The 21,909-nt window shown below is 42.1% G+C and overlaps 1 protein-coding gene across 2 annotated transcripts in view; it reads right to left on the bottom strand.

Moving 5' to 3' along the window:
* Window positions 1-1,428: 1,428 nt before the first annotated feature.
* The window catches only part of LOC118401394 (myocyte-specific enhancer factor 2B), a 28,371-nt gene continuing 7,890 nt past the window's right edge, over window positions 1,429-21,909 (bottom strand). For both annotated transcript variants that reach the window (XM_035798862.2, XM_052475088.1), the window contains 8 exons: window positions 14,794-14,877; window positions 14,476-14,679; window positions 14,022-14,156; window positions 13,568-13,757; window positions 12,670-12,815; window positions 7,403-7,514; window positions 7,212-7,320; window positions 1,429-6,856 (listed from right to left, as the gene is read on the bottom strand). In XM_035798862.2, the coding sequence (XP_035654755.1) occupies window positions 6,529-6,856; window positions 7,212-7,320; window positions 7,403-7,514; window positions 12,670-12,815; window positions 13,568-13,757; window positions 14,022-14,156; window positions 14,476-14,679; window positions 14,794-14,847 (1,278 nt within the window). In that variant the 5' untranslated portion in view covers window positions 14,848-14,877 and the 3' untranslated portion in view covers window positions 1,429-6,528. The remainder of the gene's footprint in view (window positions 6,857-7,211; window positions 7,321-7,402; window positions 7,515-12,669; window positions 12,816-13,567; window positions 13,758-14,021; window positions 14,157-14,475; window positions 14,680-14,793; window positions 14,878-21,909) is intronic.

Raw genomic sequence — 21,909 nt, forward strand, 5'->3', positions numbered from 1 at the left:
GACCTTAATCATTGATAATTGCCTTGCACTTATTCTGTCAACAATCTGATAGACACATATTTTTTGTAAGTATATTTAGATTTTTCGATCGAAGTATATTCAATATCATATACCTTTGTAGCAATGTGATGCTAACTTATGTCAAATTTCTCAAATGGTATATTTTTGTGGATATCACTTATTGTGAAATAATATTGGTAAAACCAGCTTGCTATTGTACAGCGCTAATGGACATGACCTTCCCTCAGACGTGACACAGCCAGAAAGGCCCGTGGAGCTGACTTTAAAAATATATATTTTTTTAGCTTTATTTAACTAGTCAAGTCAGTTAAGAACAAATTCTTATTTTCAATGACGGCCTAGGAACAGTGGGTTAACTGCCTGTTCAGGGGCAGAATGACAGATTTGTACCTTGTCAGCTCAGGGGTTTGAACTTAGTCCAACGCTCTAACCACTAGGCTACCCTGCCGCCCCAATGATTTAGTGAGGGACTGACTTATCTGAGCCTTCACGTGCTGGTGAGGTGGGAATGTTTCATTGGAGGATATCGATAGTGCTCAAGCACAGAACTAGATGGGACCAGATAACACATTGGAACTTTGTTATGGATGGCTGAGATTCTGATCTTGATTGTCTGTTTCACTAACAGTCTTTTTCTGTTTGACAACATTGTTTTATAATTGTTGAGTGAAATTTCTGAAAAAATGATTTTCAGTTCACGGTGCATTTTACAATGATGTCAAAACCGCTATTATGAGTACTTTGACATCCTTCTGAGAATTTTCTACCTAATCCTCTATTGCTCCTCCTGGTATAAGGCCTATATAAAATGTATGTGGTGGGGCTTGCTCTGCTCTTAAGGCCAGGCAGATTCAGGTCTTTACTAGCCTCTGACAGGTCTGGGAGAGTGTCTGGCTTAATGAACTGGAAGGTGACAGGGTTGACATATCTATATAATCACATTAATTATGTGCATGTGTTTGGAGGCCCCCAGTCTGCAGCCTGCAGCCACCATGGCTGTTGCTATAGGGACCAGGCAGCTACCAGACAACGGAGGCTTCAGTCATGCCCTGCAGACTGGCCCTATCCTCAGGGGAGCTGCCCAGACACCACCCCTGTGACTCTTTTCATTTGGGGAGCAGAGGCCATGCCGACGGGTGGGAGAGGGATAATTCTAGCCAATTTCATTCGGGTTATTCTAAATTGTACGGAAATGCTCGAGGGAAGAACATATTCACTGTATGTGATGTTCAGCTGTTATTGTAAGGCATTTTGTATTGTCTGCACACTATATAAAGCTTGTCTGGTTTTAGTGTTCCTTCATTCTTGTTCCCCCCTCAGTTGGAACCTAGTGGTTTGACATGATAGTGAGTGACTAGATGTATTCAGTGGAACAATCTAGATAAATAGACACATGAAAGATACACATAGTAGATAGCATTTTATCGGTCTTCAGATAAATATACATCAAAGGAAATGCTGTGACTTCTGAATCAACATGTTTTTAAATTAGTCAATTAGATGTACAGCCTTTGGGTCAAAATAACTTACAAATCAAATATTGCTAATTGAAAGGCAGCCACATCATTAAAACAAGTATAAAGCCATGGGTTGTTTTGATAAATACTGCCAGCGCTGACACTACCCACTGGGCACATATGTCAATCCAACGTATAGTTTTGATATACATTTGGTTGTGTTGTCAACTAACATAAATTCAACATGTAATCAATAAAAAATGTCACAATGTCATTGCATTTAGGTTAAAAAGGTTAAAGACTAGATTCCCTTACGTTGATGACTTTCTGCAAATCCAATCAGTTTTCCACGTTAATTCAACGTCATCACATTGTTTTTTGTTGTTGAAATGACATGGAAACAACATTGATTTAACCAGTTTTTGCCCAGTGGTATTGATGTGCTGGAATAACCTGTGTGGTTTTTACTGACAAGTGCTTATATTCAAAAATACAGTGCCTTGCGAAAGTATTCGGCCCCCTTGAACTTTGCGACCTTTTGCCACATTTCAGGCTTCAAACATAAAGATATAAAACTGTATTTGTTTTGTGAAGAATCAACAACAAGTGGGACACAATCATGAAGTGGAACGACATTTATTGGATATTTCAAACTTTTTTAAATCAAAAACTGAAAAATTGGGCGTGCAAAATTATTCAGCCCCTTTACTTTCAGTGCAGCAAACTCTCTCCGGAAGTTCAGTGAGGATCTCTGAATGATCCAATGTTGACCTAAATGACTAATGATGATAAATACAATCCACCTGTGTGTAATCAAGTCTCCGTATAAATGCTCCTGCACTGTGATAGTCTCAGAGGTCCGTTAAAAGCGCAGAGAGCATCATGAAGAACAAGGAACACACCAGGCAGGTCCGAGATACTGTTGTGAAGAAGTTTAAAGCCGGATTTGGATACAAAAAGATTTCCCAAGCTTTAAACATCCCAAGGAGCACTGTGCAAGCGATAATATTGAAATGGAAGGAGTATCAGACCACTGCAAATCTACCAAGACCTGGCCGTCCCTCTAAACTTTCAGCTCATACAAGGAGAAGACTGATCAGAGATGCAGCCAAGAGGCCCATGATCACTCTGGATGAACTGCAGAGATCTACGGCTGAGGTGGGAGACTCTGTCCATAGGACAACAATCAGTCGTATATTGCACAAATCTGACCTTTATGGAAGTGGCAAGAAGAAAGCCATTTCTTAAAGATATCCGTAAAAAGTGTCGTTTAAAGTTTGCCACAAGCCACCTGGGAGACACACCAAACATGTGGAAGAAGGTGCTCTGGTCAGATGAAACCAAAATTGAACTTTTTGGCAACAATGCAAAACGTTATGTTTTGCGTAAAAGCAACACAGCTCATCACCCTGAACACACCATCCCCACTGTCAAACATGGTGGTGGCAGCATCATGGTTTGGGCCTGCTTTTCTTCAGCAGGGACAGGGAAGATGATTAAAATTGATGGGAAGATGGATGGAGCCAAATACAGGACCATTCTGGAATAAAACCTGATGGAGTCTGCAAAAGACCTGAGACTGGGATGGAGATTTGTCTTCCAACAAGACAATGATCCAAAACATAAAGCAAAATCTACAATGGAATGGTTCAAAAATAAACATATCCAGGTGTTAGAATGGCCAAGTCAAAGTCCAGACCTGAATCCAATCGAGAATCTGTGGAAAGAACTGAACTGCTGTTCACAAATGCTCTCCATCCAACCTCACTGAGCTCGAGCTGTTTTGCATGGATGTGCAAAACTGATAGAGACATACCCCAAGCGACTTACAGCTGTAATCGCAGCTGTAATTTTGCAGCTGTAATTTTGCACGCCCAATTTTTCAGTTTTTGATTTGTTAAAAAAGTTTGAAATATCCAATAAATGTCGTTCCACTTCATGATTGTGTCCCACTAGTTGTTGATTCTTCACAAAAAAAATACAGTTTTATATCTTTATGTTTGAAGCCTGAAATGTGGCAAAAGGTCGCAAAGTTCAAGGGGGCCGAATACTTTCGCAAGGCACTGTATGTCAAAATAACTTGAATGTGTCTGTGAGAATACTGTTTGTAACTGAAGTTACTGTTTTTACCTTTCTACATTTATCCACAGTTGAAGTAGTTTGTGTCAGACACATAAACATTTCTCCTGGCAATAATTCCATGTTGTCAATCAGAACCTGCCCATATACCCTCTGTGTGTGTCTTCAATACACTAATTATGCAGTTTTATCTGAATACCATCACATTGCACTGCATTAACTTGTCACTTTTTCCATGGAAAATCACATAATTAATTACCAGTAGTAGCACTAATGGCTGATTCTTTCTGCATTGTCTTGCCTTCAGAGTGATGGTGTGAAATACGTTGACCTCTTGTGGACTAAGGAGTTCACTTCAATCTACACACAAACCCACAAGAAACTAAACGGATACAAGATAATTTTACATGAACTATTTTCAGACTTTTTAAACATTAAATTGATAAATGAAACAATAACACGCCACAAATGATCTGCATAAAACACAAAAATCATTACAAAATATATATATAAAAAACTCGAGCAATAAAATGTGTCTCAATGTTTTTTTTCCATAGACAAAAGTTAATTTATGCAGTTTATTTGATAGGTGTCTGATTGTCAACATACCCTATTCCCATTGACCCACTGAAAATGTGTTTCCTTTTCAGGAATGAATAAATAACTGGAATTTATTTAAACAAAATACAACAGTGCTGAAAGTAGTAAACCTTTGAAGATGTATGATGATGACTAGTAATGATTCTTATACACCATTATATGCTAAATGTTGGCTTGTTTTGGATATTGCTTCACAAATAATTAAATTGAACACAATATCCATTAATAAGAAATAAAGCACATGTTACATTCCCTTTAGTCTTAAATGTGTCATCATTTTGCATTACTAAAGCCAGTGTCCAAAAATAAAGACTTTAACTATGCAGTATATAGTGCAAAACCAAACAGCTTTGCTCAGTAATTTCCTAGCCTTAAAAAGCAACACTAACCCTGTATAATGGAACCAATGATCCAAATCCCTGAGAGACTTATTGATGCACAGATTTTAAATACAAAAATCCATAAGTGCAGATTGCATTTTTGTTTTTCTTTAATCAATTCCTATCCAGACTAACTTCCCACTCACTATCACAGAGGGTGTGCCACTATGATAGATGAGTAGAACCTTGGTGCTCCCTAATCGGTCTCCTGTGAGCTGACCACTTCATTGATTTTGGGCTAAAGGCTAAAGCATTAAAGTTATATACAGTGCCTCCGAAAAGTATTCAGACCCCTTGACTTTTTCCACATTTTGTTACATTACAGCCTTATTCTAAAATGTATTAAATACAAAAAATCCTCAACAATCTACACACAATACCTCATGACAAAACATATACCTTATTTACAAACCAAGCCATGAGGTCAAAGGAATTGTCGGTAGATCTCCGAGACAGGATTGTGTCGAGGCACAGATCTGGGGAAGGGTACCAAAAAATGTCTGCAGCGTTGAAGGTCCCCAAGAACACAGTGGCCTCCATCATTCTTAAATGGAAGAAGTTTGGAACCACCAAGACTCTGCCATGAGCTGGCCGCCTGGCCAAACTGAGCAATTGGGGGAGAAGGGCCCTGGTCAGGGAGGTGACCAAGAACCCGATAATCACTCTGATAGAGCTAGAGAGTTCCTCTGGAGATGGGAGAACCTTCAAGGAGGACAACCATCAGGCCTTTATGGTAGAGTGGCCATATGGAAGCCACTCCCCAGTAAAATGCATATGACAGTCTGCTTGGAGTTTGCCAAAAGGCACCTAAAGACTCTCAGACCATGAGAAACAAGATTCTCTGGTCTGATGAAAACAAGATTGAACGCTTTGGCCTGAATGCCAAGCATCACGTCTGGAGGAAACCTAGCACCATTCCTATGGTGAAGCATGGTGGTGGCAGAATCATGCAGTTGGGATGTTTCTCAGCGGCATTGACTGAGAGACGAGTCAGGATCGAGGCAAAGATGAACGTAGCAAAGTACAGCGATATCCTTGATGAAAACCTGCTCCAGAGCACTCAGGACCTCAAACTGGGGTGAAGATTCACTTTCCAACAGGATAACGATCCTAAGCAGACAGCCAACACAATGTAGGAGTGATTTTGGACAAGTGTCTGAATGTCCTTGAGTGGCCGAGCCAGAGCCCGGACTTGAACCCGATCTAACATCTTTGGAGAGACCTGAAAATAGCTGTGCAGCAACACTTCCCATCCAACCTGACATATATTGAGAGGATCTGCAGCACTCCACCATCAGGCCTTTAGAGAAGAATGGGAGAATCTCCCCAAATACAGGTGTGTCAAGCCTGTTGCGTCATACCCAAAAAGACTCGAGGCTGTAATCACTGCCAAAGGTGATTCAACAAAGTACTGAGTAAAGGGTCTGAATTCTTATGTTAAACATGGCTAAAAAACTGTTTTTGCTTTGTCATTATGGGGTATTGTGTGTAGATTGATGAAAAAACAACAATTTATTCAATTTTAGAATACGACTGTAATCTAACAAAATGTGGAAAAAGTCAAGGGGTCTGAATACTTTCCGAAGGCACTGTAACTGGGGACCTGAATGTAAAGTACTACTCTGAAACACAGTGCTCTAAGAACATGGCTAAATGACAATCTCCCTTACCCTCTGCTCTGTAGCTCAAACAGGATGAGAGAACCACACTGATATGTGGTTTGACATACCCTCTGACCCCAACACACAGACAAACCAACAAAACCCAACAACACACCCAGCAATATATCAGGATCAGAGAGGCAGTGACACATGTTCATCACCCACAAGGGAGAGTCCAGCCCAGCTCTAAGGGGGGTCTCTCTTTCCTCTGGGATGATGTGAATTAATGAACCTCATCTCCCCATCCTCCTCTCTCTGTGAGTGGGCAACCATGTGGCAGGCTTGCTTTGGCTTGAAGGAGGGTGGGTGGTGTGTGGTAGTCGCTGCCAACTATCTCTGCCACCCATCGCTAATTTCTAATTGCCTCAGGGGCAGCCCCCCTTTCTCCTCTGCCCCTTGCTGAGCCGGGTAGGGAAAACCTCCTTTGGGGAATTCCTCTCTCTCATTGGCTGGGTAAGGTTCCTGGGGAGTGTGGCGAGCAGAATCGGGGGTGCTCATTGGAGAGTGCTGCCTCAGATGTTGCAGCGGCGGAGAGGTCGCAGAGCAGATGCGCTCCGGGGAGGCTCGCTCTGATTTGATGCTGAGGTTGAGGGAGGGGTGAGGAGGAGTGGTGGGAGTGGAGGCTTGAGAGGGAAAAGAGCACCCTCTGCTGGACATCCTGGTACACAGCAAGCAGACAGAGAAAAGGGAAGAGAATATGCATCACATAGAGCGGGGGTATTCAACTCATTCCCTACGAAGTCCGAGGCCTGCTGGTTTTCTGTTCTACCTGATAATGAATTGCACCCAGGTCTAAATTAGTCCCTGATTAGAGGGGAACACTGAAGAAACGCAGTGGAACTGGCTTTGAGGTCAAAAGTTGAGTTTGAGGGACATAGAGCATGAAATAAATCCCCACATGCTATTTTTCCTATAAAGGGCACTAGAAGACTCATCACAACAGTATCATGGTCCATCCTTGTTCAATGTTTAACACTTAGTAATTGAGTAAGGTTTCATATCAGTGGTCTTACACTGGGCTGAGGTGGGGTACATGTTGCTCCTGCTGTTGTGCCGTCTGCCACGGGTTCACTGTACCACGCTGTAGACTCACAGCATGGGAGAAACCTGGGTGGCTGTAGTCTGGGACAGAGGAGAATGATTATTTTATATCACTAACTAAGAAGCACATACAGATGTCAGAAGATCAGAGCTGCAGTCTTACCAGATGGTCCAGCAGAGAGGCCGTAGCCCCCAAGACTCTGGCCCAGCAGACCTGCCTTCCCCATGGTCAGCATGTGGTTCCCTGGGTGCATGCCCTGGTACAGTATGCCTCTCTGAACATTACATGGAGAGAGAAGCAGTTACTCAGTTCAAAACATTATAAACTGGGTGGTTCGAGCCCTGAATGCTGATTGGCTAAAAGCCGTGGTATATCAGACCATATATCATGGGTATGACAAACCATTTATTTCTACTTCTCTTATTATGTTGGTAATCAGTTTATAATAGCAATAAGGCACCTCAGGGGTTTGTGATATATGGCCAATATACCATTGCTAAGGGCTGTGACCTAGCACTCTGCATTGCATCTTACCTAAGAACAACCCTTGGCTGTGGTATATTGGCCATATACCACACCCCCTCAGGCCTTATTGCTTAAATACAGGCCATGTGAGTAAGTGTGAGAGTGAGAATTATAGTGTACAAGCGTGAGTGTGGTTGGTCCTCTGATTGGCCTTTCGTAATGACATCGTCATTACACTAATCTCTGATTGGTCTCTTCATATTGACATCATCATAATAACATCGACATCACTCTGCTCTCTGATCGGTCCCTTCATTATGACATTATCATTAGGACGTCATCATAACTGGGGCTGTGGCAGTCATTGAATTTTGTCAGCCGGTGATTGTCAAGCAAATAACTCTTGGTCTCACAGTAATTGACCGTTAATTAACATAAACACATTTAGCATCTCCTGGCTTCCAGCCACTGCCGACCTTTGGAACATCTACATTTTAATAAGTCACATAAATCCATGTAATATAGCCTATACCTTCACAATGAATCCATGATTTATTTTAGACAGGTCTAAAGAAACATGATATGAAGAAAGTTGTATATTTCAAAAGAACAGAATAGCATACTCGGAATTGTCCTTATGTTAGGACCTGAACTGGCTATGCCATATGGCTGTGGGCTACACTAGTTCATTTATCAGACAAGAATTGCTTAGAATTACGTGGCATTATTTTATAGTATGAAGAATACAATTGAACATAGCTGAATAAAATAGAAAGGATGTTTTCTCCAAACGATTTCTGAGGGTGTGCGCACATGCAGCTATTCTTTATTGAGTGGTTAACAAAGAAATAGGTCCCTCTATATGCTTAATTTAGAGCTATTTATGCAACTTTAGTTGTCATACAAACATTGAGCTATATGTTTAGATTTTGAATACGTTCCAAGGCGACATGAAGCGACTATATTGATGATAAAAGTTGCATGAAAGGCATGAGCTCGGCATCGCTTCTTGCACAGGCTGCACACACTTCATCAGTCTCTCATTCACAAGTTGTCAAGCACTTGATAATGCCTCAAATTTCTTGACAGAAACCCCCTGGTGTGGCTGTAATGCCCCCTAAAGAATAAATGCCTTATGCGGCCAGTGGCCGTTGTGCCCATGGGCTGAATATAATAATTATAATTCACTTCTCCAGGCTACATGTTCCGATGCACCTCTCACTCACATGGCTCTCTCAGATATCGCAATTCTTATAAGCTAATGCCTGTCACATTATTGGGTTCTTCCCAAAGGCTCCACAGCTCCAAAGTAGGCTACAAGTGAAGACAGACACATCGGGGACGCAGCTGTGCGCGTTCTTCTTATCGAATTCACATTTACACATTTACTTTTCGTCAGCCAACAAGATGAGTAGGCCTAACGAACAGCAAAAGCATTAGCCTATGTCAATCTACTATCCACCATAGTACAACGGTTGACGTATTCTATTGGTCAACTTGTCCTTCTGTGCGAGAAATAAATATTCCAAACATTTTCTGGGGCAGTTGTGGGTGTAAGGACAGACGCTGGAGACAAGAAGCAAGTGCAGGGAGTGAACATTTAATGAAACACGGACAGGAACAGAATATGGACAGCGTCTGGACAGGGAAACAAAAATAATGTAACACAGGGAAAAAACTGAGGAGCAGACAGATATAGAGGGGCAATCAACAAAGTAAGGGAATCCAGGTGGGTCCAATGAGTCTTGATGTGCTTAATGATGGTGACAGGTCTGCGTAATGAAGGGCTGCCTGGCGCAAAGCGGGAGCAGGTGTGACAGTACCCTCCTTTTAGGGGTGCCACCCTGCATCCCACCTGGGCGAGCCTGATGGGCTGGCCGAGGCATGGCGCTGGACTAGCCGGCTGAGGCGTAGAAGCCCGATGAGCCGGCTGAGGCGTGGGAGCCCGACGATCCGGCTGAGGCATGAAAGCCTGACGATCCCGCTGGGGCGTGGGAGCCTGATGGGCCGGCTGAGGCATGATGTGGGATAGGAGCCTGATGAGCCGGCTGAGGTGTAGGAGCCCGACGATCCGGCTGAGGCATGACGTGGGATGTGAGCCTGCCGTTCCAACTGAGGAAAGGAAACCTCTCGAGCTAGCTAAGGCGTGGAAGCCCGACGAGCCAGCTGAGGCACCCCCTGTTTCATCGGTCACCACCAAAAACAAAAAACAAGAACTCCCTGATGCTTCAAATAGTGGTGTCAGCATTCTGTAAGGACAGACGCTGGAGACAAGAATCAAGTACAGGGAGTGAACATTTAATGAAACATGGACAGGAACAGAATACGGACAGCATCTGAACAGAGGAAAACAAAATGACAATAATGCTGACACGGATAACAAACTGAGGAGCAGAAAGATGTAGTGGGGCAATCAACAAAGTAAAGGAGTTCAGGTGAGTCCAATGAATGCTGATGTGCGTAATGATGATGACAGGTGTACGTAATGAAGGGCAGCCTGGCGCCAGAGAGGGGAAGTGGAGGCACGCGTGACAGTGGGATGCGATAGATCCCAAATTAATACAACCACTCACATCAAAAACCTTTTAAAAGAGGCTGATGCAACAGATTAGAAAATGTATCTTACAATGCTGATAAAATATTAGGCTATTTCTTCACATTATAAGCGCAGCAACACCAGTTGTAAGCGGATGAATGTGCTTAATTTTAATTTTAATGTCTAAAAAACGTTTTTTCACTTTGTCATTATGGGGTATTGCTTGCAAATGGAATTTGTTTTATTCTATCCATTTTAGAATAAGGCTGTAACGTAACAAAACGTGGAAAAGGAGAAGGGGTCTGAATACTTTCCAAATACACTGTAAATAGCAAATGTAGGACGCTTATTCCATGGTTCATTTTCATGCCAGCCAGATAAGCTATTCTCCTGCTGTAAAGCGAAGCAATGTGCTTAATATTAGGAGTTGAGAAAGTTGAGAAATAAACTGATGGGATCCTCCTTAATAGAGGACATCAAAACTCTGTTTTCATACGCAATTGCATAGTCTACAGAAATGTTGCGCAACATGAGCTCATGGGCTCTCATGAAGTGTTTGATTTGATTTTCGAATACATTTGCATGGATGTCAGAGTGACTATAGGGACAATAGAGTGCTGAGTACCAGGCAGTTATCAAGTTTGGTAGACTACTATTGACCATCAGCAGCATCAGAGCTTGGAGAAGCCTAGTTACCGTGACTAAGCGGTTACATGGAATTTGACTGCTCTCATGCCTCGTGACTGCCGGTGTGGTGGTAATATGGTCACCGTAACATAACCCTGATCTCTGATTGGTCCCTTCATAATGACATCGTCATAACCCTGCTCTCTAATTGGTCCTTCATAATGAAATCAACATAATGATACTGTCATTACCCTGCTCTCTGATTGGTCAATCATAATGATAATAATAATCATAATCATAATAATAATCATAATATCCTTCCTGTTTGGCCCTGTCCGGGGGTGTCCTCGGATGGGGCCACAGTGTCTCCTGACCCCTCCTGTCTCAGCCTCCAGTATTTATGCTGCAGTAGTTTATGTGTCGGGGGGCTAGGGTCAGTTTGTTATATCTGGAGTACTTCTCCTGTCCTATTCGGTGTCCTGTGTGAATCTAAGTGTGCGTTCTCTAATTCTCTCCTTCTCTCTTTCTTTCTCTCTCTCGGAGGACCTGAGCCCTAGGACCATGCCCCAGGACTACCTGACATGATGACTCCTTGCTGTCCCCAGTCCACCTGGCCATGCTGCTGCTCCAGTTTCAACTGGCCTGGGCCCTAGGACCATGTCCCAGGACTACCTGACATGAGGACTCCTTGCTGTCCCCAGTCCACCTGGCCATGCTGCTGCTCCAGTTTCAACTGTTCTGCCTTACTATTATTCAACCATGCTGGTCATTTATGAACATTTGAACATCTTGGCCACGTTCTGTTATAATCTCCACCCGGCACAGCCAGAAGAGGACTGGCCACCCCACATATGCTCTCTCTAATTCTCTCTTTCTTTCTCTCTCTCGGAGGACCTGAGCCCTAGGACCGTGCCCCAGGACTACCTGACATGATGGCTCCTTGCTGTCCCCAGTCCACCTGACTGTGCTGCTGCTCCAGTTTCAACTGTTCTGCCTTATTATTATTCGACCATGCTGGTCATTTATGAACATTTGAACATCTTGGTCATGTTCTGTTATAATCTCTACCCGGCACAGCCAGAAGAGGACTGGCCACCCCACATAGCCCGGTTCCTCTCTAGGTTTCTTCCTAGGTTTTGGCCTTTCTAGGGAGTTTTTCCTAGCCACCGTGCTTTTACACCTGCATTGTTTGCTGTTTGGGGTTTTAGGCTGGGTTTCTGTACAGCACTTTGAGATATCAGCTGATGTACGAAGGGCTATATAAATAAATTTGATTTGATTTGATTTGGATTTGATTTAATGACATCGTCATAACCCTACTCTCTGATTGTTCCATCATAATGAAATCACCATAACCCTGCTCTCTGATTGGTCCATCATAATGACATCATCATAACCCGGCTCTCTAATTGGTCCCTAGGTAATGGCATCGTCTTAACCCTGCTCTCTGATTGGTCCCTTCGTAACAACATCGTCATAACCCTGCTCTTTAATTGGTCCCGTTGTAATGATATTGTCATAACTCCCAGTAAGACTAGCTGTCGCCATTGGCGTCGGCTAATGGGGATCCTAATAACACAAATAAAAATGTATTTGTTATTGGTCCCTTCATAATAACATCCTCATAACCCTGCTCTCTGATTGGTCCCTTTGTAATGACATTGTCATAACCCTGCTCTCTGATTGGTCCTTGATAAGGACCATGAGTGATAGTGAAACTATATTCTATAGCCTGCAGTACTGCAAAACCTCCTGCTAACCTCTTGTTATGACTGACAAGTAGGATTTAAGAGATCCTTACAGCACTGTTGAGGTTGGCGCGAATGCCACCCATACCAGGGTGGCTCTCTGCCCGCCGGTTGTCATTGCCCAGGTTCAAAGGGGGAGGAGTCTTCATCTCCAAGGCCCGGCTCAGGTTACCATGGGAGAACATGGAGTAGCCAATACCTTTACAGAGAGAAAACAAATAGGAAGTGAGAAACAAGATGTGGGTAGAATAATGTTTCACTCACAGACAGTACACTCATTCACTCTCTCTCAATCTCTCTCACTCACTCCACCTGTAAAACAGAAGTTCTTTTTTAGGATTAAACTTTATCTCTTGTAGACATGTGGCATTTCAGATTACCAAAACGTACATTGTTAATGTTAACCTCATAATGAAAAAAATGAAAAAAAAGCATTTTTTTTAAACATATGTTTTGGTCTGATATGTATTACATACATCATAATGTACAGTGTAAAGCATTTCAAAATGCAGGGTTAATTGACTACATAGTTGAGCTGCGATGGCGTTCCATTGAGTGGCCTCCCTACTACTAACTATAGAGTATGAAAAGTGGAGTTGAGCTCAACTGAGATGACCAGCAGGTGCAACACACTCACTGCTCAGAAACCAAAGATCAGCCTCCAGACGCTGTTTCACTCGTGGGGGGGACTGTTTCACACAACACGTAAGCATGCACACACACACGCACACACACACACACACACACACACGCACACGCACACACACACACACACACACACACACACACACACACACACACACACACACACACACACACACACACACACACTTCCTGTTTGAACAGCCAGCTGCACAGCACTGAGGTGGCCTCATTCTGTAGGCAATCAATGACAATAATGGTACCTCTCTAGGAATGTTTGCAAAGAAGAACTAGGGGGCCAGGTCTTACCTGAGTGTGGAGACATGAAGGCAGCGTGGCTGTGGGGCCCTGCAGGGCTGACTGAGCCTGGTCTGGGGCCCATTGGCTTGAAGGCAGGGGGTCTGTGGGAGCTCAGGCTGGGGTTGGACGAGTTGGGGTATCCATTCTCACAGCCAGCAGTCACCAGGAACTGGGCCTCAGGTGAGAGCAGTGAGGGGGCCTGAGGAGAAATATGGGAGAGTGTCTGTTTCAGTTGAGATCAGAAAGTTAGGTCTATTGCCGCTGCATTGTACTGCTAAAGTATCTCTTTAAGTACAAAATGTGCTCACTGAGTCAAATGAATGGTTTGACCGTTCAATAGAATAATTTTCTCAAACTGCCATTCTTCTTCACTAAATACAATAAATCAATGAAACAGCTTTAGTCCATTTACAGCCTTTGGCTCAGACAGCATGTGTTTCATAAGACAAGTGTGAGTAGTTACATGGTAGCGCTGGCGGGCCAGGGAGAGGTCCATGCCCTCACTTAGTGGACCGAACTTCTCTGCTGCAACCTGCATGGGCTCCTCAGTGTCCAGCAGCTCTGTCCCGTCCAGACCCAGGCCTTTCCTCCGCAGAGTCTACAGCAACAGGACAGAGAAAAGAGCAGCACACATACATTACCTCAAGGATACCACAGCCTGTTTATACTATTGCCTCTTGGGATGACCTAATGATACAGAAGTGGGCTGTACCAACATTGCTTTTTCAATGCGTTATAGGGTTGCCCAAGTAAGAATTTCATAAGCTTAAGCATTAAGCATTCATAAGCTTAAGCAACATCAAAGCTATCTCAACTTCATTGGGAATTAATTGGAACCTTGGACATAACAAATGACTATACATACATACTGTATAGGAGAACATGTGTAATGTGTAGACCTAGTAATGTATTTATACCTCCATTATGTCTGTGTTGGTCCTACTCTCGTGAGGCTCGCTGTACTCTGTGTACTTGAGTAGGACCTTGTCCATGTCAGTGCTGGCGTACTGGAACAGACGGTTGGTGCTGTTGAAGATGATGAGGGCAATCTCACAGTCACACAACACACTCAGCTCATACGCCTTCTTCATCAGGCCAAACTTACGCTTGGTGAAAGTAACCTGGGGACAGAAACATATTGGTTCAATGTATTATTTATCATGTGGGACTGTTTAACTAAACCATGGCAAATACAATAATGATGGAAAGTGATAGAAATAATCAAAGAGTTGTACCTGTCTATTCCGCTGGTCCAGGATACGAGAGATTTGTATTTTTTTCCTTCCCATTGTGATCGCAGTCTGACAGGTGGCTTTACACTGTGAAAAAATATCACATTTTCATCAAAAAATAATTTCAACTCATCACCTTTTCATCACATAATAGAGAGAACATTTCACCAGGATATCCCATTGCGATAAATCATCTCTTATAGATCACATGGCAACATCAACAAACAATTACACAATCAAACCTGACAAACTTTCAAAAAGCAAACCATATGGTTGAGACCACTGCACTTTGGTATTTTATTAGGATCCCCATTAGCTGTTCAAAAGCGGCAGCTACTCTTCCTGGGGTCCACACAAAACATTAAACGTGACATAATAAAGAACATTAATAGACAAGAACAGCTCAAGGACATAACTACATACACATAAAAAAGGCACACGTAGCCTACATATCAATACATACACACAAACTATCTAGGTCAAATAAGGGAGAGGCATTGTGCCGTAATTCTTTAAACCAGGTTTGCTGTTTATTTGAGCAATATGAGATGGAACGGAGTTCCATGCAATAATGGCTCTATGTAATACTCTACGCTTTCTTGAATTTGTTCTGGATTTGGGGACTGTGTAAATACCACCTCTTGTGGGGTAAGTGTGTGTGTCAGAGCTGTAAGTTGACTATGCAAACCATTTGGGATTTTCAACACATTAATGTTTCTTACAAAAATAAGAAGTGATGCAGTCAGTCTCTCCTCAACTCTTAGCCAATGGAGACTGGCATGCATAGTTTTTATATCAGCCCTCTGATTACAATGAAGAGCAAGATGTGCCACTGTTCTGGGCCTGCTGCAGCTTATCTAGGTCTTTCCTTGCAGTACTCAACCCCAAGACTCGACAATAATCAAGATAAGACAAAACAAGAGCCTGCAGAACACCCCCCTATCCACATCGATGGAACAGTAGTGGAGAGGGTAGTAAGTTTTAAGTTCCTCGGCGTACACATCACAGACAAACTGAATTGGTCCACCCACACAGACAGCATCGTGAAGAAGGCTCAGCAGCGCCTCTTCAACCTCAGGAGGCTGAAGAAATTCGGCTTGTCACCAAAAGCACTCACAAACTTCTACAGATGCACAATCGAGAGCATCCTGTCGGGCTGTATCACCACCTGGTACGGCAACTGCTCTGCCCACAACCGTAAGGCTCTCCAGAGGGTAGTGAGGTCTGCACAACACATCACCGGGGGCAAACTACCTGCCCTCCAGGACACCTACACCACCCGATGTCACAGGAAGGCCATAAAGATCATCAAGGACAACAACCACCCGAGCCACTGCCTGTTCACCCCGCTATCATCCAGAAGGCGAGGTCAGTACAGGTGCATCAAAGCTGGGAACGAGAGACTGAAAAACAGATTCTATCTCAAGGCCATCAGACTGTTAAACAGCCACCACTAACATTGAGTGGCTGCTGCCAACACACTGACCCAACTCCAGCCACTTTAATAATGGGAATTGATGGGAAATTATGTAAAATATATCACTAGCCGCTTTAAACAATGCTACCTAATATAATGTTTACATACCCTACATTATTCACCTCATATGTATACGTATATACTGTACTCTATATCATCTACTGCATCCTTATGTAATACATGTATCACTAGCCACTTTAACTATGCCACTTTGTTTACATACTCATCTTATATGTATATACTGCACTCAGTACCATCTACTGTATCTTGCCTATGCCGCTCTGTACCATCACTCATTCATATATCTTTATGTAAATATTCTTTATCCCCTTACACTTGTGTCTATAAGGTAGTAGTTTTGGAATTGTTAGCTAGATTACTTGTTGGTTATTACTGCATTGTCGGAACTAGAAGCACAAGCATTTCGCTACACTCGCACTAACATCTGCTAACCATGTGTATGTGACAAATAAAATTTGATTTGATGATTTGATTCGATTTGAGCTAAGTCTCGCGTGGCCGTGAGAGCTAGCTCTGTTCCTTTTCATTTCTAAAGACAAAGGAATTGTCCGGTTGAAACATTATTGAAGATTTATGATAAAAACATCCTAAAGATTGATTCTATACATCGTTTGACATGTTTCTACGAACTGTAATAGAACTTTTTAGATTTTTCGTCTGGACTGTGCTCGCGTTGTGCATTTGGAGTACAGAACTAAATGCGCGGATGAAAAGGAGGTATTTGGACATCAATTATGGACTTTATCGAACAAAACAAACATTTATTGTGGAACTGAGATTCATGGGAGTGCATTCCAATGAAGATAATCAAAGGTAAGTGAATATTTATAATGCTATTTCTGACTTTTGTTGACTCCACAACATGACGGGTATCTGTATGGTGGCTGAGCGCTGTACTCAGATTATCGCATGGTGTGCTTTTGCTAATAACCTTTTTTGAAATCTGACACAGCGGTTGCATTAAGGAGAAGTATATCTTTAATTCTATGCATAACACCTGTATCTTTTACCAACGCTTATGATGAGTATTCCTGTAAATTGATGTGGCTCTCTGCAAAATCATCAGATGTTTTAGAGGCAAAACATTACTGAACATAAACGCGCCAATGTAAACTGATATTTTTGGATATAAATATGAACTTTATTGAACAAAACATACATGTATTGTGTAACATGAAGTCCTATGAGTGTCATCTGATGAAGATCATCAAAGGTTAGTGATACATTTTTTCTCTATTTCTGCTTTTTGTGACTCCTCTCTTTGGCTGGAAAATTATTTTCTGTGACTAGAATGTTTTACTGTGACTAGGTGCTGACCTAGCATAATCAGATGGTGTGCTTTCGCCTTTTTGAAATCGGACACTGTGGTGGGATTAACAACAAGTTTATCTTTAAAATGGTGTATAATACTTGTATGTTTGGGGAATTTTAAATATGAGATTTCTGTTGTTTGAATTTGGCGCCTTGCACTTTCACTGGCTGTTGTCAAATCAATCCAGTTTACGGGATTTCAGCCGTAAGAAGTTAAGGGTTTCAGTGACTTCATTAGCTGTGGTTGCTGATGTGTATATGGTTGAATCATCAGCGTACATGGACACACATGCCAGTGACAGGTCATTGTTAAAATTGAAAATAGTAGAGGGCCTAGAGAGCTGCCCTGTGGTACAACACACTTTACATTTGACATTAGAGAAGCTTTCATTAAAGAAAACCCTTTGAGTTCTATTAGAGAGATAGCTCTGCATCCAAGATATGGCATAGGTTGAAAAGCCATAACACAAGGTTTTCAACAACAGGTTATTAATATCAAAGACTACACATAAATCTAACATTACAGCTCCCACAATCTTCTTATTATCAATTTCTTTCAACCAATCATCAGTAATTTGCATCAGTGCAGTACATGTTGAGTGCCCTTTTCTATAAGCATGCTGAAAGTCTGTTGTTAATTTGTTTACAGAGAAATAGCATTGTATTTGGTCAAACACCATTTTTTCCAACAGTTTGCTAAGAGCTAGCAGCAAGAACCAGCAAAGGCCTCTTTATCACTCTTGGGCAGTTGAATTACTTTTGCCTCCCTCCAGGCCTGAGGACAAAGACATTCCTCTAGGATCAGATTAAAGATATGACAGAGAGGAGTGGCTATAGAGTCAGCTACTATCCTCACTAGATTTCCATCTAAGTTGTCAATGCCAGGAGGTTCGTCATTATTGATCGATAACAATCATTTTCCCACCTCTCCCACACTAACTTTACAAAATTCAAACTTGTAATGATTTTCTTTCATTATTTGTTTCTTTATGTATGAATACCATGGCTCACTGTTCGTTGTTTGCATTTCCTGCCTAAGTTTGCCCTTCTTTGCCAATAAAATAATAATTAAATGGTTTTGTGATGAATAAGCCATCTGATTTGATGGTGGTCCTTCTGTAGCTCAGTTGGTAGAGCATGGTGCTTGTAACGCCAGGGTAGTGGGTTCGATTCCCGGGACCACCCATACATAGAATGTATGCACACATGACTGTAAGTTGCTTTGGATAAAAGCGTCAGCTAAATGGCATATATTATTATTATTATTATTATTATTATGAAAGATGGTAAAAGAAAGTACAATGTTTTTTCCCATAATTTTTTACATCATTGATCTTGGCTTCATAATACAGTTTCTTCTTTTTGTTGAGTTTAGTCACATAATTTCTCAATTTGCAGTAAGTCAACCAGTCAGGTGTGCAGCCAGTCTTATTAGCCACTCCTTTTGCCCCATCTTTATTAACCATACAGTTTTTCAATTCCTCATCAATCCATGGAGCCTTAACAGTTCTAACAGTCAGTTTCTTAACAGGTCCATGTTTATCAACAATAGGAAGAAGCAATTTGCAGGATCTGGATGCTCCTTATCAGACCAACAAATATTTTTAACATCATCCACATAAGTCACAGCAAAATCTTTTGTATGATCTCTATACTCTATTTTAGGCCCAGCTTTTGGAACTTTGGCTTTCCTGGATATAGCCACAATATTGTGATCACTGCATCCAATGGGTATGGATACAGCTTTAGAACAAAGTTCTCCAGAATTAGTAAGAATGTGATCGATATATGTGGATAATCTCGTTCCTGTAGTGTTTGTAAACACCTTGGTAGGTTGATTAATAACCTGAACAAGATTACAGGCACTGGTTACAATGAGAAGCTTCCTGTTGAGCTGAAAACTTGATGAAAACCAGTCAATATTCAGGTCCCCAAGAAAGTAGACCTCTCTGTTTACTTCACATACACTATCAAGCATTTCACACAAATTATTTAATATACTGACTGTTAGCACTCGGTGGCCTATAGCAACACTCCAAAAGAAAAGGCTTTAGATATGCCGAGAGTCCTGTAACCACAACACTTCAATAACACTAGACATAAGATCCTCTCTAAGCATTACAGGGATATGACTCTGAATATATACAGCAACACCTCCCCCCCAGGGCGGCAGGGTGGCCTAGTGATAGTGTATTGGACTAGTAACCAAACGGTTGTAAGTTCAAATCCCCGAGCTGACAAGGTACAAATCTGTCGTTCTGCCCCTGAACAGGCAGTTAACCCACTGTTCCTAGGCCGTCATTGAAAATAAGAATTTGTTCTTAACTGACTTGCCTAGTTAAATAAAGGTTTAAAAAAACATAATAAAAAAATAAGCATTTCTATAGATGTTATATCCTTATATTGCTACTGCTGTATCATCAAATGAATTATCTAACTGAGTCTCAGAAATGGCTAATATATTCATATTATCTGATGTCAGCAAGTTATTGATTTCATGAACCTGTCATGTCCTGACCATAGAAAACCTGTATTTTCTATGATAGAGTAGGTCAGGGCGTGACTAGGGGGTTTTGTTCTAGTTTATATTTTCTATGTGGGGTTCTAGGTTTAATTTTCTATGTTGATGATTTGTATGATTCCCAATTAGAGGCAGCTGGTTATCGTTGTCTCTAATTGGGGATCATACTTAAGTAGCATTTTTTTCCACCTGTGGGTTATGGGATATTGTTTATGTCAGTTGCCTGTTATCACTGCATTGTCTTCACAGTTCGTTTATTCTTTATTTGTTTTCTATTTGCTTAAGTTTCACTTGTTTCATTAAAAGTATGTGGAACTCGGCCTTGGCCCGACCATCATTATTACGAACAACGTGACAGAATATCCTTATTTCTAAGGCTAAATATATTATTTTCAGCCCTTTCCTGGGTAGCTTATTAGAGATAGACATAATATGTCAAAGAGCAAAAAAAGCAAGAGAACAGTCTCTGTGCAGGGTAGGCCCATACACAGTGCTGTCACTCAACCGTATCAAAATAAGAGCACCAACCACCATACAGTATGGGAAAATGTCATCTGTTTTCTTTAACCCTTCCCCCTCGTCATGGCAGTCTATTTATTTATACCCTGATGAGGCGATAGGGGCTAAAGTTAGAGCAGGCCCATGCAGGGCTGGCACTCCCCTAGTCTGGGTTACCCCGGGACCAGTGTACACCAGCCAGCTCCCTGTAAGGTCGAACACAGGCCCTGGTGGAATACAGCAAAAGAAAATAAAGTGTGTTTTCGACCAGGAAAAGTTGCAAACCACCCCCTCTTCTCCCATGTTCAGGCAGATGTCACAGAGAAACATTTTTAAGACCTTTTTTTCCCGTTTTAACCACAGATCATAGAAACACGCCGTTTTCACATACAGCGGTACCAGAGCGCCAAGTCTAGGACCAAAAGGCTCCTTAACAACTTCTACCCCCAAGCCATAAGAATGCTGAACAATTAATCAAATGGCCACCGGACTATTTACATTGACACCACCCGCCCCCCTCCATTTGTTTTGTACACTGCTGCAACTCACTGTTTATCTATGCATAGTCACTTCACCCCTACCTACATCTGCACTGTTGGTTAAGGGCTTGTAAGCATTTCACAGTAAGGGCTACACTTGTTGTATTCGGCACATGTGACAAAGTTTGATTCAATTTTTTTCCTTCGACCGCATGGTTTTGTTTTTGCTCTGACATGCACTTTTTAACAAAATGTGGAAAAATGGAAGGGGTCTGACTACTTTCCTAATGCGCTGTATTATAGACACTGGTATGGTGCTGAAGATAATGAGTTTGAGGTTGAAAAGTTGCGGAGTTGCCCTTTAAGGTACAGTATATGCTTGTATTGTTAGCACACCAATAAGTTACAGATCAAGATCAAGAAATCACATTCAGCACCTTACTGCAAAGTAAGTGATAACAATACCGGTCGTATATCACACAAAATGTTTGTGTTTTATTGCTTGAGATAAGTTGATTGTTGAGATCAGAAAGTGAGGCCTATTGCAGCTCTCTGCATCCCTATCCTCAGCTGGATTGGCCGTAGCTGCAGACTGTCTAAGCAGCTGACTGAACTGTACTGTCTCTACTGATGCAAAGCCCAGAGGAATATTCCCCTCGTTTTCCTCTCATATTGGGCATGTATGACCTCCTCTATATTTAGAGGTCACATCCAAATTGTGAGTGAACGGATATGGTGCCGGTGTTCCCACGACCCCCAGAGTCCCCCAGAGTGCCCGCTGCCCCCTCGCCCATGCTTGGCACACGGGCACT

This window comes from Oncorhynchus keta, chromosome 22, assembly GCF_023373465.1.
Source record: "Oncorhynchus keta strain PuntledgeMale-10-30-2019 chromosome 22, Oket_V2, whole genome shotgun sequence".
Lineage (NCBI taxonomy): Eukaryota > Metazoa > Chordata > Actinopteri > Salmoniformes > Salmonidae > Oncorhynchus > Oncorhynchus keta.